This window comes from Oncorhynchus keta, chromosome 35 (genome assembly GCF_023373465.1).
Source record: "Oncorhynchus keta strain PuntledgeMale-10-30-2019 chromosome 35, Oket_V2, whole genome shotgun sequence".
Taxonomy (NCBI): domain Eukaryota; kingdom Metazoa; phylum Chordata; class Actinopteri; order Salmoniformes; family Salmonidae; genus Oncorhynchus; species Oncorhynchus keta.
Genome location: NC_068455.1, coordinates 6,786,023 through 6,803,924, shown reverse-complemented (window position 1 = coordinate 6,803,924; position 17,902 = coordinate 6,786,023). Strand labels below are relative to the sequence as shown.

Here is a 17,902-nt window from a genome sequence, read left to right as displayed (position 1 = left end):
GCTAGAGATATGACCCTCGGATGGAATCCCGTACGCTAGAGATATGACCCTCGGATGGAATCCCGTACGCTAGAGATATGACCCTCGGATGGAATCCCGTACGCTAGAGATATGACCCTCGGATGGAATCCCGTACGCTAGAGATATGACCCTCGGATGGAATCCCGTACGCTAGAGATATGACCCTCGGATAGAATCCCGTACGCTAGAGATATGACCCTCGGGTAGAATACCGTACGCTAGAGATATGACCCTCGGATGGAATCCCGTACGCTAGAGATATGACCCTCGGATGGAATCCCGTACGCTAGAGATATGACCCTCGGATAGAATCCCGTACGCTAGAGATATGACCCTCGGATGGAATCCCGTACGCTAGAGATATGACCCTCGGATGGAATCCCGTACGCTAGAGATATGACCCTCGGATGGAATCCCGTACGCTAGAGATATGACCCTCGGATGGAATCCCGTACGCTAGAGATATGACCCTCGGATGGAATCCCGTACGCTAGAGATATGACCCTCGGATGGAATCCCGTACGCTAGAGATATGACCCTCGGATGGAATCCCGTACGCTAGAGATATGACCCTCGGATGGAATCCCGTACGCTAGAGATATGACCCTCGGATAGAATCCCGTACGCTAGAGATATGACCCTCGGATAGAATCCCGTACGCTAGAGATATGACCCTCGGATGGAATCCCGTACGCTAGAGATATGATCCTCGGATGGAATCCCGTACGCTAGAGATATGACCCTCGGATAGAATCCCGTACGCTAGAGATATGACCCTCGGATGGAATCCCGTACGCTAGAGATATGACCCTCGGATGGAATCCCGACGCTAGAGATATGACCCTCGGATGGAATCCCGTACGCTAGAGATATGACCCTCGGATAGAATCCCGTACGCTAGAGATATGACCCTCGGATGGAATCCCGTACGCTAGAGATATGACCCTCGGATGGAATCCCGTACGCTAGAGATATGACGCTAGAGATATGACCCTCGGATAGAATCCCGTACGCTAAAGATATGACCCTCGGATGGAATCCCGTACGCTAGAGATATGACCCTCGGATAGAATCCCGTACGCTAGAGATATGACCCTCGGATGGAATCCCGTACGCTAGAGATATGACCCTCGGATGGAATCCCGCACGCTAGAGATATGACCCTCGGATAGAATCCCGTACGCTAGAGATATGACCCTCGGGTAGAATCCCGTACGCTAGAGATATGACCCTCGGGTAGAATCCCGTACGCTAGAGATATGACCCTCCGATAGAATCCCGTACGCTAGAGTTATGACCCTCTGAGTTTTATTCTATAATATAGTCCTAGTCGGTATTTGATAGATATAAGGTCCCAGCTCTGCCCGTCTGTGAGGAAAGCAACATGTGGTTACCTAGGTTACTCGCAACCTTCTGGTTACTAGTCCAACGCTCTAACCACTAGGCTACGCTGCCGCCAATGCTGATTGTCTGACAGCTACGCTATATCCGACCCGTATACCATTGGATATGACAAATCATTTATTTTCACTGCTCTAATTACATTGGTAACAAGTTCCTAATAGGCACTTTGTCGTTTGTGGTATATGGCCAATATACCACGGCTAAGGGCTGTATCCCTAAGAACAGCTCTTGCCCGTGGTATATTGGCCATATACCATACCGCCTCGGGCCTAACTGCTCAAATTTAACCCTCAGAGACTTCTATGCTAGAATATAACTCTAACCCCCCTTTTGTTTGATTTTCACCAGATCCCGATGACGGCGTGAACGGAGAGAATCCCAGTGCTCGTCCCAGCCGACCACAGAGGACGGAGAAGAAAGACTACCTTGTGAGTACATACTTCCTGTTGAACGTCTTTTCAGCAAGTATTCAAACGCCTTCACTGTTTCCACATTTTGTTACGTTACAATTTATTCTAGAAATAGATCAGATTTAACAACAAAATGTTCCTCATAAATCTACACACATCCCATAAGGACACAGCAAAAAAACATGTTTATATAATTTGGTTGTAAATGTATTAAAAATTAAAAACAGAAATAACATATATATATATGCCTGGTCCTTCTGTAGCTCAGTTGGTAGAGCATGGCGCTTGTAACGCCAGGGTAGTGGGTTCGATTCCCGGGACCACCCTTACGTAGAATGTATGCACACATGACTGACTGTAAGTCGCTTTGGATAAAAGCGTCTGCTAAATGGCATATTTCTTAACATTAGGAATCTGATTTATTTTCTGCTGATGCGTTCTCATTTCTACCCCTGGTGTTGCGCTTGGTGAAAGAGCTCTATTTTTATGTCATCCGACCAAAAGAAACCAGTTTTCAATCCAAGTGTCGATGTCGTTTTTAGTCAACTCCGGGCGTCTTCTATTTTGTCGGATGACACAGAAAATAAAGCTCTTTGGCCAAGCAAACCAGTGGTGGATTTGGCGTCGAAATGAAAACGCAAAAAGCAGATGGGGGGACATACATACTGTGAAATATGTTGATGGATCTTGTTAAAAACGTTGACGAAGAAGACTATGATAACATAATGACACCGAGTCTTCATCCCAAAATGGTAACCTATTCACTATTAAAGGGGATAACTGTATAGGGACGGTGTGTAATTGGAGACGCAGACGATGAAAGGGTGCTTGAAGTAAACAGTCAAAATGCGGACCAAGCACTAGGCTTACATACAGTCCCTGGTTCGAATCCAGGCTGTATCACACCCGGCCGTCATTGTAAATAACTATGTGTTCTTACCTGACTTGCCTGGTTAAACCAAGGTTCAATGTGTTAATAATATAATAATAATAATATATGCCATTTAGCAGACGCTTTTATCCAAAGCGACTTACAGTCATGTGTGCATACATTCTACGTATGGGTGGTCCCGGGAATCGAACCCACTACCCTGGCGTTACAAGCGCCATGCTCTACCAACTGAGCTACAGAAGCTTACCTGACTTGCCTGGTTAAACCAAGGTTCAATGTGTTTGTATTTTTTGTAAGTTTGTCCTCCACTCCTCCTCCAGTCTGATGTGTGGCTGTTTGTTTCTCCTCAGAAACCTGCCATCAACGGCCTGCCGCCAACTCCTAAAGTCCTGGTGAGTGACCCGTCTCCCTGAGTCTGAGACCCCTATTCCCTATATAGTGACCCGTCTCCATGAGTCTGAGACCCCTATTCCCTATATAGTGACCCGTCTCCATGAGTCTGAGACCCCTATTCCCTATATAGTGACCCGTCTCCATGAGTCTGAGGCCCCTATTCCCTATATAGTGACCCGTCTCCATGAGTCTGAGACCCCTATTCCCTATATAGTGACCCGTCACCATGAGTCTGAGGCCCCTATTCCCTATATAGTGACCCGTCTCCATGAGTCTGAGGCCCCTATTCCCTATATAGTGACCCGTCTCCATGAGTCTGAGGCCCCTATTCCCTATATAGTGACCCGTCTCCTGAGTCTGAGACCCCTATTCCCTATATAGTGACCCGTCTCCATGAGTCTGAGGCCCCTATTCCCTATATAGTGACCCGTCTCCATGAGTCTGAGGCCCCTATTCCCTATATAGTGACCCGTCTCCATGAGTCTGAGGCCCCTATTCCCTATATAGTGACCCGTCTCCATGAGTCTGAGGCCCCTATTCTCTATATAGTGACCCGTCTCCATGAGTCTGAGACCCCTATTCCCTATATAGTGACCCGTCTCCATGAGTCTGAGACCCCTATTCCCTATATAGTGACCCGTCTCCATGAGTCTGAGACCCCTATTCCCTATATAGTGACCCGTCTCCATGAGTCTGAGGCCCCTATTCCCTATATAGTGACCCGTCTCCATGAGTCTGAGACCCCTATTCCCTATATAGTGACCCGTCTCCATGAGTCTGAGGCCCCTATTCCCTATATAGTGACCCGTCTCCATGAGTCTGAGGTCCCTATTCCCTATATAGTGACCCGTCTCCATGAGTCTGAGACCCCTATTCTCTATATAGTGACCCGTCACCATGTGTCTGAGACCCCTATTCCCTATATAGTGACCCGTCTCCATGAGTCTGAGGCCCCTATTCCCTATATAGTGACCCGTCTCCATGAGTCTGAGGCCCCTATTCCCTATATAGTGACCCGTCTCAATGAGTCTGAGACCCCTATTCCCTATATAGTGACCCGTCTCCATGAGTCTGAGGCCCCTATTCCCTATATAGTGACCCGTCTCAATGAGTCTGAGACCCCTATTCTCTATATAGTGACCCGTCACCATGTGTCTGAGGCCCCTATTCCCTATATAGTGACCCGTCTCCATGAGTCTGAGGCCCCTATTCCCTATATAGTGACCCGTCTCCATGAGTCTGAGACCCCTATTCTCTATATAGTGACCCGTCTCCATGAGTCTGAGACCCTATTCCCTATATAGTGACACGTCTCCATGAGTCTGAGGCCCCTATTCCCTATATAGTGACCCGTCTCCATGAGTCTGAGGCCCCTATTCCCTATATAGTGACCCGTCTCCATGAGTCTGAGGCCCCTATTCCCTATATAGTGACCCGTCTCCATGAGTCTGAGGCCCCTATTCCCTATATAGTGACCCGTCTCCATGAGTCTGAGACCCCTATTCCTATATAGTGACCCGTCTCCTGAGTCTGAGGCCCCTATTCCCTATATAGTGACCCGTCTCCATGAGTCTGAGGCCCCTATTCCCTATATAGTGACCCGTCTCCATGAGTCTGAGGCCCCTATTCCCTATATAGTGACCCGTCTCCATGAGTCTGAGGCCCCTATTCCCTATATAGTGACACGTCTCCATGAGTCTGAGACCCCTATTCCCTATAGTGACCCGTCTCCATGAGTCTGAGACCCCTATTCCCTATATAGTGACCCGTCTCCATGAGTCTGAGACCCCTATTCCCTATATAGTGACCCGTCTCCATGAGTCTGAGACCCCTATTCCTATATAGTGACCCGTCTCCATGAGTCTGAGACCCCTATTCCCTATATAGTGACCCGTCTCCATGAGTCTGAGACCCCTATTCCCTATATAGTGACCCGTCTCCATGAGTCTGAGACCCCTATTCCCTATATAGTGACCCGTCTCCCTGAGTCTGAGGCCCCTATTCCCTATATAGTGACCCGTATCCCTGAGTCTGAGACACCTATTCCCTATATAGTGACCCGTCTCCCTGAGTCTGAGACCCCTATTCCCTATATAGTGACCCGTCTCCATGAGTCTGAGGCCCCTATTCCCTATATAGTGACCCGTCTCCATGAGTCTGAGGCCCCTATTCCCTATATAGTGACCCGTCTCCATGAGTCTGAGGCCCCTATTCCCTATATAGTGACCCGTCTCCATGAGTCTGAGGCCCCTATTCCCTATATAGTGACCCGTCTCCATGAGTCTGAGACCCCTATTCCCTATATAGTGACCCGTCTCCATGAGTCTGAGGCCCCTATTCCCTATATAGTGACCCGTCTCCATGAGTCTGAGGCCCCTATTCCCTATATAGTGACCCGTCTCCATGAGTCTGAGGCCCCTATTCCCTATATAGTGACCCGTCTCCATGAGTCTGAGGCCCCTATTCCCTATATAGTGACCCGTCTCAATGAGTCTGAGGCCCCTATTCCCTATAGTGACCCGTCACCATGAGTCTGAGGCCCCTATTCCCTATATAGTGACCCGTCTCAATGAGTCTGAGGCCCCTATTCCTATATAGTGACCCGTCTCCATGAGTCTGAGGCCCCTATTCCCTATATAGTGACCCGTCTCCATGAGTCTGAGGCCCCTATTCCTATATAGTGACCCGTCTCAATGAGTCTGAGGCCCCTATTCCCTATATAGTGACCCGTCTCCATGAGTCTGAGGCCCCTATTCCCTATATAGTGACCCGTCTCCATGAGTCTGAGACCCCTATTCCCTATATAGTGACACGTCTCCATGAGTCTGAGGCCCCTATTCCCTATATAGTGACCCGTCTCCCTGAGTCTGAGACCCCTATTCCTATATAGTGACCCGTCTCCATGAGTCTGAGGCCCCTATTCCCTATATAGTGACCCGTCTCCATGAGTCTGAGGCCCCTATTCCCTATATAGTGACACGTCTCCATGAGTCTGAGACCCCTATTCCCTATATAGTGACCCGTCTCCATGAGTCTGAGACCCTATTCCCTATATAGTGACCCGTCTCCATGAGTCTGAGGCCCCTATTCCCTATATAGTGACCCGTCTCCATGAGTCTGAGACCCCTATTCCCTATATAGTGACCCGTCTCCATGAGTCTGAGACCCCTATTCCCTATATAGTGACCCGTCTCCATGAGTCTGAGACCCTATTCCCTATATAGTGACCCGTCTCCATGAGTCTGAGGCCCCTATTCCCTATATAGTGACCCGTCTCCATGAGTCTGAGGCCCCTATTCCCTATATAGTGACCCGTCTCCATGAGTCTGAGGCCCCTATTCCCTATATAGTGACCCGTCTCCATGAGTCTGAGGCCCCTATTCCCTATATAGTGACCCGTCTCCATGAGTCTGAGACCCCTATTCCCTATATAGTGACCCGTCACCATGAGTCTGAGGCCCCTATTCCCTATATAGTGACCCGTCTCCATGAGTCTGAGGTCCCTATTCCCTATATAGTGACCCGTCTCCATGAGTCTGAGGTCCCTATTCCCTATATAGTGACCCGTCTCCATGAGTCTGAGACCCCTATTCCCTATATAGTGACCCGTCACCATGAGTCTGAGGTCCCTATTCCCTATATAGTGACCCGTCTCCATGAGTCTGAGGTCCCTATTCCCTATATAGTGACCCGTCTCCATGAGTCTGAGGTCCCTATTCCCTATATAGTGACCCGTCTCCATGAGTCTGAGGTCCCTATTCCCTATATAGTGACCCGTCTCCATGAGTCTGAGGCCCCTATTCCCTATATAGTGACCCGTCTCCATGAGTCTGAGGCCCCTATTCCCTATATAGTGACCCGTCTCCATGAGTCTGAGACCCCTATTCCCTATATAGTGACCCGTCACCATGAGTCTGAGGCCCCTATTCCTATATAGTGACCCGTCACCATGAGTCTGAGGCCCCTATTCCCTATATAGTGACCCGTCTCCATGAGTCTGAGGCCCCTATTCTCTATATAGTGACCCGTCTCCATGAGTCTGAGACCCCTATTCCCTATATAGTGACCCGTCTCCATGAGTCTGAGACCCCTATTCCCTATATAGTGACACGTCTCCATGAGTCTGAGGCCCCTATTCCCTATATAGTGACACGTCTCCATGAGTCTGAGGCCCCTATTCCCTATATAGTGACCCGTCTCCATGAGTCTGAGGCCCCTATTCCCTATATAGTGACACGTCTCCATGAGTCTGAGGCCCCTATTCCCTATATAGTGACACGTCTCCATGAGTCTGAGGCCCCTATTCCCTATATAGTGACCCGTCTCCATGAGTCTGAGGCCCCTATTCCCTATATAGTGACCCGTCTCCATGAGTCTGAGGCCCCTATTCCCTATATAGTGACCCGTCTCAATGAGTCTGAGACCCCTATTCTCTATATAGTGACCCGTCTCCATGAGTCTGAGAGCCCTATTCCCTATATAGTGACCCGTCTCCATGAGTCTGAGACCCCTATTCCCTATATAGTGACCCGTCTCAATGAGTCTGAGACCCCTATTCTCTATATAGTGACCCGTCTCCATGTGTCTGAGACCCCTATTCCTATATAGTGACCCGTCTCCATGAGTCTGAGACCCCTATTCCCTATATAGTGACCCGTCTCCATGAGTCTGAGACCCCTGTTCCCTATATAGTGACACGTCTCCATGAGTCTGAGACCCCTATTCCTATATAGTGACCCGTCTCCATGAGTCTGAGACCCCTATTCCCTATATAGTGACCCGTCTCCATGAGTCTGAGGCCCCTATTCCCTATATAGTGACCCGTCTCCATGAGTCTGAGACCCCTATTCCCTATATAGTGACCCGTCTCCATGAGTCTGAGGCCCCTATTCCCTATATAGTGACCCGTCTCCATGAGTCTGAGGCCCCTATTCCCTATATAGTGACCGTCTCCATGAGTCTGAGGCCCCTATTCCCTATATAGTGACCCGTCTCCATGAGTCTGAGGCCCCTATTCCCTATATAGTGACCCGTCTCCATGAGTCTGAGGCCCCTATTCCCTATATAGTGACACGTCTCCATGAGTCTGAGGCCCCTATTCCCTATATAGTGACACGTCTCCATGAGTCTGAGACCCCTATTCCCTATATAGTGACACGTCTCCATGAGTCTGAGGCCCCTATTCCCTATATAGTGACCCGTCTCCATGAGTCTGAGACCCCTATTCCCTATATAGTGACCCGTCTCCATGAGTCTGAGGCCCCTATTCCCTATATAGTGACCCGTCTCCATGAGTCTGAGGCCCCTATTCCCTATATAGTGACCCGTCTCCATGAGTCTGAGGCCCCTATTCCCTATATAGTGACCCGTCTCCATGAGTCTGAGGCCCCTATTCCCTATATAGTGACCCGTCTCCATGAGTCTGAGGCCCCTATTCCCTATATAGTGACCCGTCTCCATGAGTCTGAGGCCCCTATTCCCTATATAGTGACCCGTCTCCATGAGTCTGAGGCCCCTATTCCTATATAGTGACCCGTCTCAATGAGTCTGAGGCCCCTATTCCCTATATAGTGACCCGTCTCCATGAGTCTGAGGCCCCTATTCCCTATATAGTGACCCGTCTCCATGTGTCTGAGGCCCCTATTCTCTATATAGTGACACGTCTCCATGTGTCTGAGGCCCCTATTCCCTATATAGTGACACGTCTCCATGAGTCTGAGACCCCTATTCTCTATATAGTGACCCGTCTCCATGTCTGAGGCCCCTATTCTCTATATAGTGACCCGTCACCATGAGTCTGAGGCCCCTATTCCCTATATAGTGACCCGTCTCCATGAGTCTGAGACCCCTATTCCCTATATAGTGACACGTCACCATGAGTCTGAGGCCCCTATTCCCTATATAGTGACCCGTCTCCATGAGTCTGAGACCCCTATTCCCTATATAGTGACCCGTCTCCATGAGTCTGAGGCCCCTATTCCCTATATAGTGACCCGTCTCCATGAGTCTGAGGCCCCTATTCCCTATATAGTGACCCGTCTCCATGAGTCTGAGGCCCCTATTCTCTATATAGTGACCCGTCTCCATGAGTCTGAGACCCCTATTCCCTATATAGTGACCCGTCTCCATGAGTCTGAGACCCCTATTCCCTATATAGTGACCCGTCTCCATGAGTCTGAGGCCCCTATTCCCTATATAGTGACCCGTCTCCATGAGTCTGAGACCCCTATTCCCTATATAGTGACCCGTCTCCATGAGTCTGAGACCCCTATTCCCTATATAGTGACCCGTCTCCATGAGTCTGAGACCCCTATTCCCTATATAGTGACCCGTCTCCATGAGTCTGAGACCCCTATTCCCTATATAGTGACCCGTCTCCATGAGTCTGAGGCCCCTATTCCCTATATAGTGACCCGTCTCCATGAGTCTGAGGCCCCTATTCCCTATATAGTGACCCGTCTCCATGAGTCTGAGGCCCCTATTCCCTATATAGTGACCCGTCTCCATGAGTCTGAGGCCCCTATTCCCTATATAGTGACACGTCTCCATGAGTCTGAGACCCCTATTCCCTATATAGTGACCCGTCACCATGAGTCTGAGGTCCCTATTCCCTATATAGTGACCCGTCTCCATGAGTCTGAGACCCCTATTCCCTATATAGTGACCCGTCTCCATGAGTCTGAGGTCCCTATTCCCTATATAGTGACCCGTCTCCATGAGTCTGAGGCCCCTATTCCCTATATAGTGACCCGTCTCCATGAGTCTGAGGTCCCTATTCCTATATAGTGACCCGTCACCATGAGTCTGAGGTCCCTATTCCCTATATAGTGACCCGTCTCCATGAGTCTGAGGCCCCTATTCCCTATATAGTGACCCGTCTCCATGAGTCTGAGGCCCCTATTCCCTATATAGTGACCCGTCTCCATGAGTCTGAGACCCCTATTCCTATATAGTGACCCGTCTCCATGAGTCTGAGGCCCCTATTCCCTATATAGTGACCCGTCTCCATGAGTCTGAGGCCCCTATTCCCTATATAGTGACCCGTCTCCATGAGTCTGAGGCCCCTATTCCCTATATAGTGACCGTCTCCATGAGTCTGAGGCCCCTATTCCCTATATAGTGACCCGTCTCCATGAGTCTGAGGCCCCTATTCCCTATATAGTGACCCGTCTCCATGAGTCTGAGGCCCCTATTCCTATATAGTGACCGTCTCCATGAGTCTGAGGCCCCTATTCCCTATATAGTGACACGTCTCCATGAGTCTGAGGCCCCTATTCCCTATATAGTGACCCGTCTCCATGAGTCTGAGGAGTGACCCCTCCATGAGTCTGAGGCCCCTATTCCCTATATAGTGACCCGTCTCAATGAGTCTGAGACCCCTATTCCTATATAGTGACCCGTCTCCATGAGTCTGAGACCCCTATTCCCTATATAGTGACCCGTCTCAATGAGTCTGAGACCCCTATTCTCTATATAGTGACCCGTCTCCATGAGTCTGAGACCCCTATTCCCTATATAGTGACCCGTCTCCATGAGTCTGAGACCCCTATTCCCTATATAGTGACCCGTCTCCATGAGTCTGAGACCCCTATTCCCTATATAGTGACCCGTCTCCATGAGTCTGAGACCCCTATTCCCTATATAGTGACCCGTCTCCATGAGTCTGAGACCCCTATTCCCTATATAGTGACCCGTCTCCATGAGTCTGAGGCCCCTATTCCCTATATAGTGACCCGTCTCCATGAGTCTGAGACCCCTATTCCCTATATAGTGACCCGTCTCCATGAGTCTGAGGCCCCTATTCCCTATATAGTGACCCGTCTCCATGAGTCTGAGGCCCCTATTCCCTATATAGTGACACGTCTCCATGAGTCTGAGGCCCCTATTCCCTATATAGTGACCCGTCTCCATGAGTCTGAGGCCCCTATTCCCTATATAGTGACCCGTCTCCATGAGTCTGAGGCCCCTATTCCCTATATAGTGACCCGTCTCCATGAGTCTGAGGCCCCTATTCCCTATATAGTGACCCGTCTCCATGAGTCTGAGACCCCTATTCCCTATATAGTGACCCGTCTCCATGAGTCTGAGGCCCCTATTCCCTATATAGTGACCCGTCTCCATGAGTCTGAGGCCCCTATTCCCTATATAGTGACCCGTCTCCATGAGTCTGAGGCCCCTATTCCCTATATAGTGACCCGTCTCCATGAGTCTGAGGCCCCTATTCCCTATATAGTGACCCGTCTCCATGAGTCTGAGGCCCCTATTCCCTATATAGTGACCCGTCTCCATGAGTCTGAGGCCCCTATTCCCTATATAGTGACCCGTCTCCATGAGTCTGAGGCCCCTATTCCCTATATAGTGACCCGTCTCCATGAGTCTGAGGCCCCTATTCCCTATATAGTGACCCGTCTCCATGAGTCTGAGGCCCCTATTCTCTATATAGTGACCCGTCTCCATGAGTCTGAGGCCCCTATTCCCTATATAGTGACCCGTCTCCATGAGTCTGAGACCCCTATTCTCTATATAGTGACCCGTCTCCATGTGTCTGAGGCCCCTATTCCTATATAGTGACCCGTCTCCATGAGTCTGAGGCCCCTATTCCCTATATAGTGACCCGTCTCCATGAGTCTGAGACCCCTATTCCCTATATAGTGACCCGTCTCCATGAGTCTGAGGCCCCTATTCCCTATATAGTGACACGTCTCCATGAGTCTGAGACCCCTATTCCTATATAGTGACCCGTCTCCATGAGTCTGAGGCCCCTATTCCCTATATAGTGACCCGTCTCCATGAGTCTGAGGCCCCTATTCCCTATATAGTGACCCGTCTCCATGAGTCTGAGGCCCCTATTCCCTATATAGTGACCCGTCTCCATGAGTCTGAGGCCCCTATTCCCTATATAGTGACCCGTCTCCATGAGTCTGAGGCCCCTATTCCTATATAGTGACCCGTCTCCATGAGTCTGAGGCCCCTATTCCCTATATAGTGACCCGTCTCCATGAGTCTGAGACCCCTATTCCCTATATAGTGACCCGTCTCCATGAGTCTGAGGCCCCTATTCCCTATATAGTGACCCGTCTCCATGAGTCTGAGGCCCCTATTCCCTATATAGTGACACGTCTCCATGAGTCTGAGACCCTATTCCCTATATAGTGACCCGTCTCCATGAGTCTGAGGCCCCTATTCCCTATATAGTGACCCGTCTCCATGAGTCTGAGGCCCCTATTCCCTATATAGTGACCCGTCTCCATGAGTCTGAGCCCCTATTCCTATATAGTGACACGTCTCCATGTGTCTGAGGCCCCTATTCCCTATATAGTGACCCGTCTCCATGAGTCTGAGGCCCCTATTCTCTATATAGTGACCCGTCTCCATGAGTCTGAGGCCCCTATTCCCTATATAGTGACCCGTCTCCATGAGTCTGAGGCCCCTATTCTCTATATAGTGACCCGTCTCCATGAGTCTGAGACCCCTATTCCCTATATAGTGACCCGTCTCCATGAGTCTGAGACCCCTATTCTCTATATAGTGACCCGTCTCCATGTGTCTGAGGCCCCTATTCTCTATATAGTGACCCGTCTCCATGAGTCTGAGGCCCCTATTCCCTATATAGTGACCCGTCTCCATGTGTCTGAGGCCCCTATTCCCTATATAGTGACCCGTCTCCATGTGTCTGAGGCCCCTATTCCCTATATAGTGACACGTCTCCATGAGTCTGAGGACCCCTATTCCCTATATAGTGACCCGTCTCCATGAGTCTGAGGCCCCTATTCCCTATATAGTGACACGTCTCCATGAGTCTGAGGCCCCTATTCCCTATATAGTGACCCGTCTCCATGTCTGAGGCCCCTATTAGTGACACGTCTCCATGAGTCTGAGACCCCTATTCCCTATATAGTGACACGTCTCCATGAGTCTGAGACCCCTATTCCCTATATAGTGACCCGTCTCCATGAGTCTGAGACCCCTATTCCCTATATAGTGACACGTCACCATGAGTCTGAGACCCCTATTCCCTATATAGTGACCCGTCTCCATGAGTCTGAGGCCCCTATTCCCTATATAGTGACCCGTCTCCATGAGTCTGAGGCCCCTATTCTCTATATAGTGACCCGTCTCCATGAGTCTGAGACCCCTATTCTCTATATAGTGACCCGTCTCCATGAGTCTGAGACCCCTATTCCGTATATAGTGACCCGTCTCCATGAGTCTGAGGCCCCTATTCCCTATATAGTGACCCGTCTCCATGAGTCTGAGACCCCTATTCTCTATATAGTGACCTGTCTCCATGAGTCTGAGGCCCCTATTCCCTATATAGTGACCCGTCTCCATGAGTCTGAGGCCCCTATTCCTATATAGTGACCCGTCTCCATGAGTCTGAGGCCCCTATTCCCTATATAGTGACCCGTCTCCATGAGTCTGAGGCCCCTATTCCCTATATAGTGACCCGTCTCCATGAGTCTGAGGCCCCTATTCCCTATATAGTGACCCGTCTCCATGAGTCTGAGGCCCCTATTCCCTATATAGTGACCCGTCTCCATGAGTCTGAGGCCCCTATTCCCTATATAGTGACCCGTCTCCATGAGTCTGAGGCCCCTATTCCCTATATAGTGACCCGTCTCCATGAGTCTGAGACCCCTATTCTCTATATAGTGACCCGTCTCCATGAGTCTGAGACCCCTATTCCCTATATAGTGACACGTCTCCATGAGTCTGAGACCCTATTCCCTATATAGTGACACGTCTCCATGAGTCTGAGGCCCCTATTCCGTATATAGTGACCCGTCTCCATGAGTCTGAGGCCCCTATTCCCTATATAGTGACCCGTCTCCATGAGTCTGAGGCCCCTATTCCCTATATAGTGACACGTCTCCATGAGTCTGAGACCCCTATTCTCTATATAGTGACACGTCTCCATGAGTCTGAGGCCCCTATTCTCTATATAGTGACACGTCTCCATAAGTCTGAGGCCCCTATTCTCTATATAGTGACCCGTCTCCATGAGTCTGAGGCCCCTATTCCCTATATAGTGACCCGTCTCCATGAGTCTGAGACCCCTATTCCCTATATAGTGACCCGTCTCCATGAGTCTGAGACCCCTATTCCCTATATAGTGACCCGTCTCCATGAGTCTGAGGCCCCTATTCCCTATATAGTGACCCGTCTCCATGAGTCTGAGGCCCCTATTCCCTATATAGTGACCCGTCTCCATGAGTCTGAGACCCCTATTCCCTATATAGTGACCCGTCTCCATGAGTCTGAGACCCCTATTCTCTATATAGTGACCCGTCTCCATGAGTCTGAGGCCCCTATTCCCTATATAGTGACCCGTCTCCATGAGTCTGAGGCCCCTATTCCCTATATAGTGACCCGTCTCCATGAGTCTGAGGCCCCTATTCCGTATATAGTGACCCGTCTCCATGAGTCTGAGGCCCCTATTCCTATATAGTGACCCGTCTCCATGAGTCTGAGGCCCCTATTCCTATATAGTGACCCGTCTCCATGAGTCTGAGGCCCCTATTCCCTATATAGTGACCCGTCTCCATGAGTCTGAGGCCCCTATTCTCTATATAGTGACCCGTCTCCATGAGTCTGAGGCCCCTATTCCCTATATAGTGACACGTCTCCATGAGTCTGAGACCCCTATTCCCTATATAGTGACCCGTCTCCATGAGTCTGAGGCCCCTATTCCCTATATAGTGACCCGTCTCCATGAGTCTGAGGCCCCTATTCCCTATATAGTGACCCGTCTCCATGAGTCTGAGGCCCCTATTCCCTATATAGTGACCCGTCTCCATGAGTCTGAGGCCCCTATTCCCTATATAGTGACCCGTCTCCATGAGTCTGAGGCCCCTATTCCCTATATAGTGACCCGTCTCCATGAGTCTGAGGCCCCTATTCCCTATATAGTGACACGTCTCCATGAGTCTGAGGCCCCTATTCCCTATATAGTGACCCGTCTCCATGAGTCTGAGGCCCCTATTCCCTATATAGTGACCCGTCTCCATGAGTCTGAGGCCCCTATTCTCTATATAGTGACCCGTCTCCATGAGTCTGAGACCCCTATTCCCTATATAGTGACCCGTCTCCATGAGTCTGAGGCCCCTATTCTCTATATAGTGACACGTCTCCATGAGTCTGAGGCCCCTATTCCCTATATAGTGACCCGTCTCCATGAGTCTGAGGCCCCTATTCTCTATATAGTGACCCGTCTCCATGAGTCTGAGGCCCCTATTCCTATATAGTGACCCGTCTCCATGAGTCTGAGGCCCCTATTCCCTATATAGTGACCCGTCTCCATGAGTCTGAGGCCCCTATTCCCTATATAGTGACCCGTCTCCATGAGTCTGAGGCCCCTATTCCCTATATAGTGACCCGTATCCATGAGTCTGAGACCCCTATTCCCTATATAGTGACCCGTCTCCATGAGTCTGAGGCCCCTATTCCCTATATAGTGACCCGTCTCCATGAGTCTGAGGCCCCTATTCCCTATATAGTGACCCGTCTCCATGAGTCTGAGGCCCCTATTCCCTATATAGTGACCCGTCTCCATGAGTCTGAGGCCCCTATTCCCTATATAGTGACCCGTCTCCATGAGTCTGAGGCCCCTATTCCCTATATAGTGACCCGTCTCCATGAGTCTGAGGCCCCTATTCCCTATATAGTGACACGTCTCCATGAGTCTGAGGCCCCTATTCCCTATATAGTGACACGTCTCCATGAGTCTGAGGCCCCTATTCCCTATATAGTGACCCGTCTCCATGAGTCTGAGGCCCCTATTCCCTATATAGTGACCCGTCTCCATGAGTCTGAGGCCCCTATTCCCTATATAGTGACCCGTCTCCATGAGTCTGAGGCCCCTATTCCCTATATAGTGACCCGTCTCCATGAGTCTGAGGCCCCTATTCTCTATATAGTGACCCGTCTCCATGAGTCTGAGGCCCCTATTCCCTATATAGTGACACGTCTCCATGAGTCTGAGGCCCCTATTCCCTATATAGTGACACGTCACCATGAGTCTGAGGCCCCTATTCCCTATATAGTGACCCGTCTCAATGAGTCTGAGGCCCCTATTCCCTATATAGTGACCCGTCTCCATGAGTCTGAGGCCCCTATTCCCTATATAGTGACCCGTCTCCATGAGTCTGAGGCCCCTATTCCCTATATAGTGACCCTATTCCTATATATTGAGCTGTCATAACTGTCTGTGAGTGGTCATAACTGTCTGTGAGCGGTCATAACTGTCTGTGAGTGGTCATAACTGTCTGTGAGCGGTCATAACTGTCTGTGAGCGGTCATAACTGTCTGTGAGCGGTCATAACTGTCTGTGAGCGGTCATAACTGTCTGTGAGCGGTCATAACTGTCTGTGAGCGGTCATAACTGTCTGTGAGCGGTCATAACTGTCTGTGAGCTGTCATAGCTGTCTGTGAGCTGTCATAACTGTCTGTGAGCTGTCATAACTGTCTGTGAGCTGTCATAACTGTCTGTGAGCCGTCATAACTGTCTGTGAGCCGTCATAACTGTCTGTGAGCGGTCATAACTGTCTGTGAGCGGTCATAACTGTCTGGGGTCACGGTCTGGGGTCACTGTCTGTGAGCTGTCATAACTGTCTGTGAGCTGTCATAGCTGTCTGTGAGCTGTCATAGCTGTCTGTGAGCTGTCATAACTGTCTGTGAGCGGTCATAACTGTCTGTGAGCTGTCATAACTGTCTGTGAGCTGTCATAACTGTCTGTGAGCGGTCATAACTGTCTGTGAGCGGTCATAACTGTCTGTGAGCGGTCATAACTGTCTGTGAGCGGTCATAACTGTCTGTGAGCGGTCATAACTGTCTGTGAGCTGTCATAACTGTCTGTGAGCGGTCATAACTGTCTGTGAGCGGTCATAACTGTCTGTGAGCGGTCATAACTGTCTGTGAGCGGTCATAACTGTCTGGGGTCACGGTCTGGGGTCACTGTCTGTGAGCTGTCATAACTGTCTGTGAGCTGTCATAACTGTCTGGGGTCACGATGGGGTCACTGTCTGAGCTGTCATAACTGTCTGGGGTCACGGTCTGGGGTCACTGTCTGAGCTGTCATAACTGTCTGGGGTCACGGTCTGGGGTCACTGTCTGAGCTGTCATAACTGTCTGTGAGCGGTCATAACTGTCTGTGAGCGGTCATAACTGTCTGTGAGCTGTCATAGCTGCCTGTGAGCTGTCATAACTGTCTGTGAGCGGTCATAACTGTCTGTGAGCGGTCATGACTGTCTGTGAGCGGTCATAGCTGTCTGTGAGCGGTCATAGCTGTCTGTGAGCTGTCATGAGCTGTCATAACTGTCTGTGAGCGGTCATAACTGTCTGTGAGCGGTCATAACTGTCTGTGAGCTGTCATAACTGTCTGTGAGCTGTCATAACTGTCTGTGAGCTGTCATAACTGTCTGTGAGCTGTCATAACTGTCTGTGAGCTGTCATAACTGTCTGTGAGCGGTCATAACTGTCTGTGAGCGGTCATAACTGTCTGTGAGCGGTCATAACTGTCTGTGAGCTGTCATAACTGTCTGTGAGCTGTCATAACTGTCTGTGAGCTGTCATAACTGTCTGTGAGCTGTCATAACTGTCTGTGAGCTGTCATAACTGTCTGTGAGCTGTCATAACTGTCTGTGAGCTGTCATAACTGTCTGTGAGCGGTCATAACTGTCTGTGAGCGGTCATAACTGTCTGTGAGCGGTCATAACTGTCTGTGAGCTGTCATAACTGTCTGTGAGCGGTCATAACTGTCTGTGAGCTGTCATAACTGTCTGTG

The 17,902-nt window shown here is 50.0% G+C and overlaps 1 protein-coding gene across 1 annotated transcript in view; it reads left to right on the top strand.

The window, feature by feature from the left end:
• Positions 1–17,902, top strand: part of LOC118377506 (mitogen-activated protein kinase kinase kinase kinase 5-like) — a 172,245-nt gene that overhangs the window by 118,695 nt on the left and 35,648 nt on the right. The window contains exons 21-22 of the mRNA XM_052496219.1: positions 1,774–1,853; positions 3,078–3,119. Coding sequence (XP_052352179.1) covers positions 1,774–1,853; positions 3,078–3,119 — 122 coding nt within the window. The remainder of the gene's footprint in view (positions 1–1,773; positions 1,854–3,077; positions 3,120–17,902) is intronic.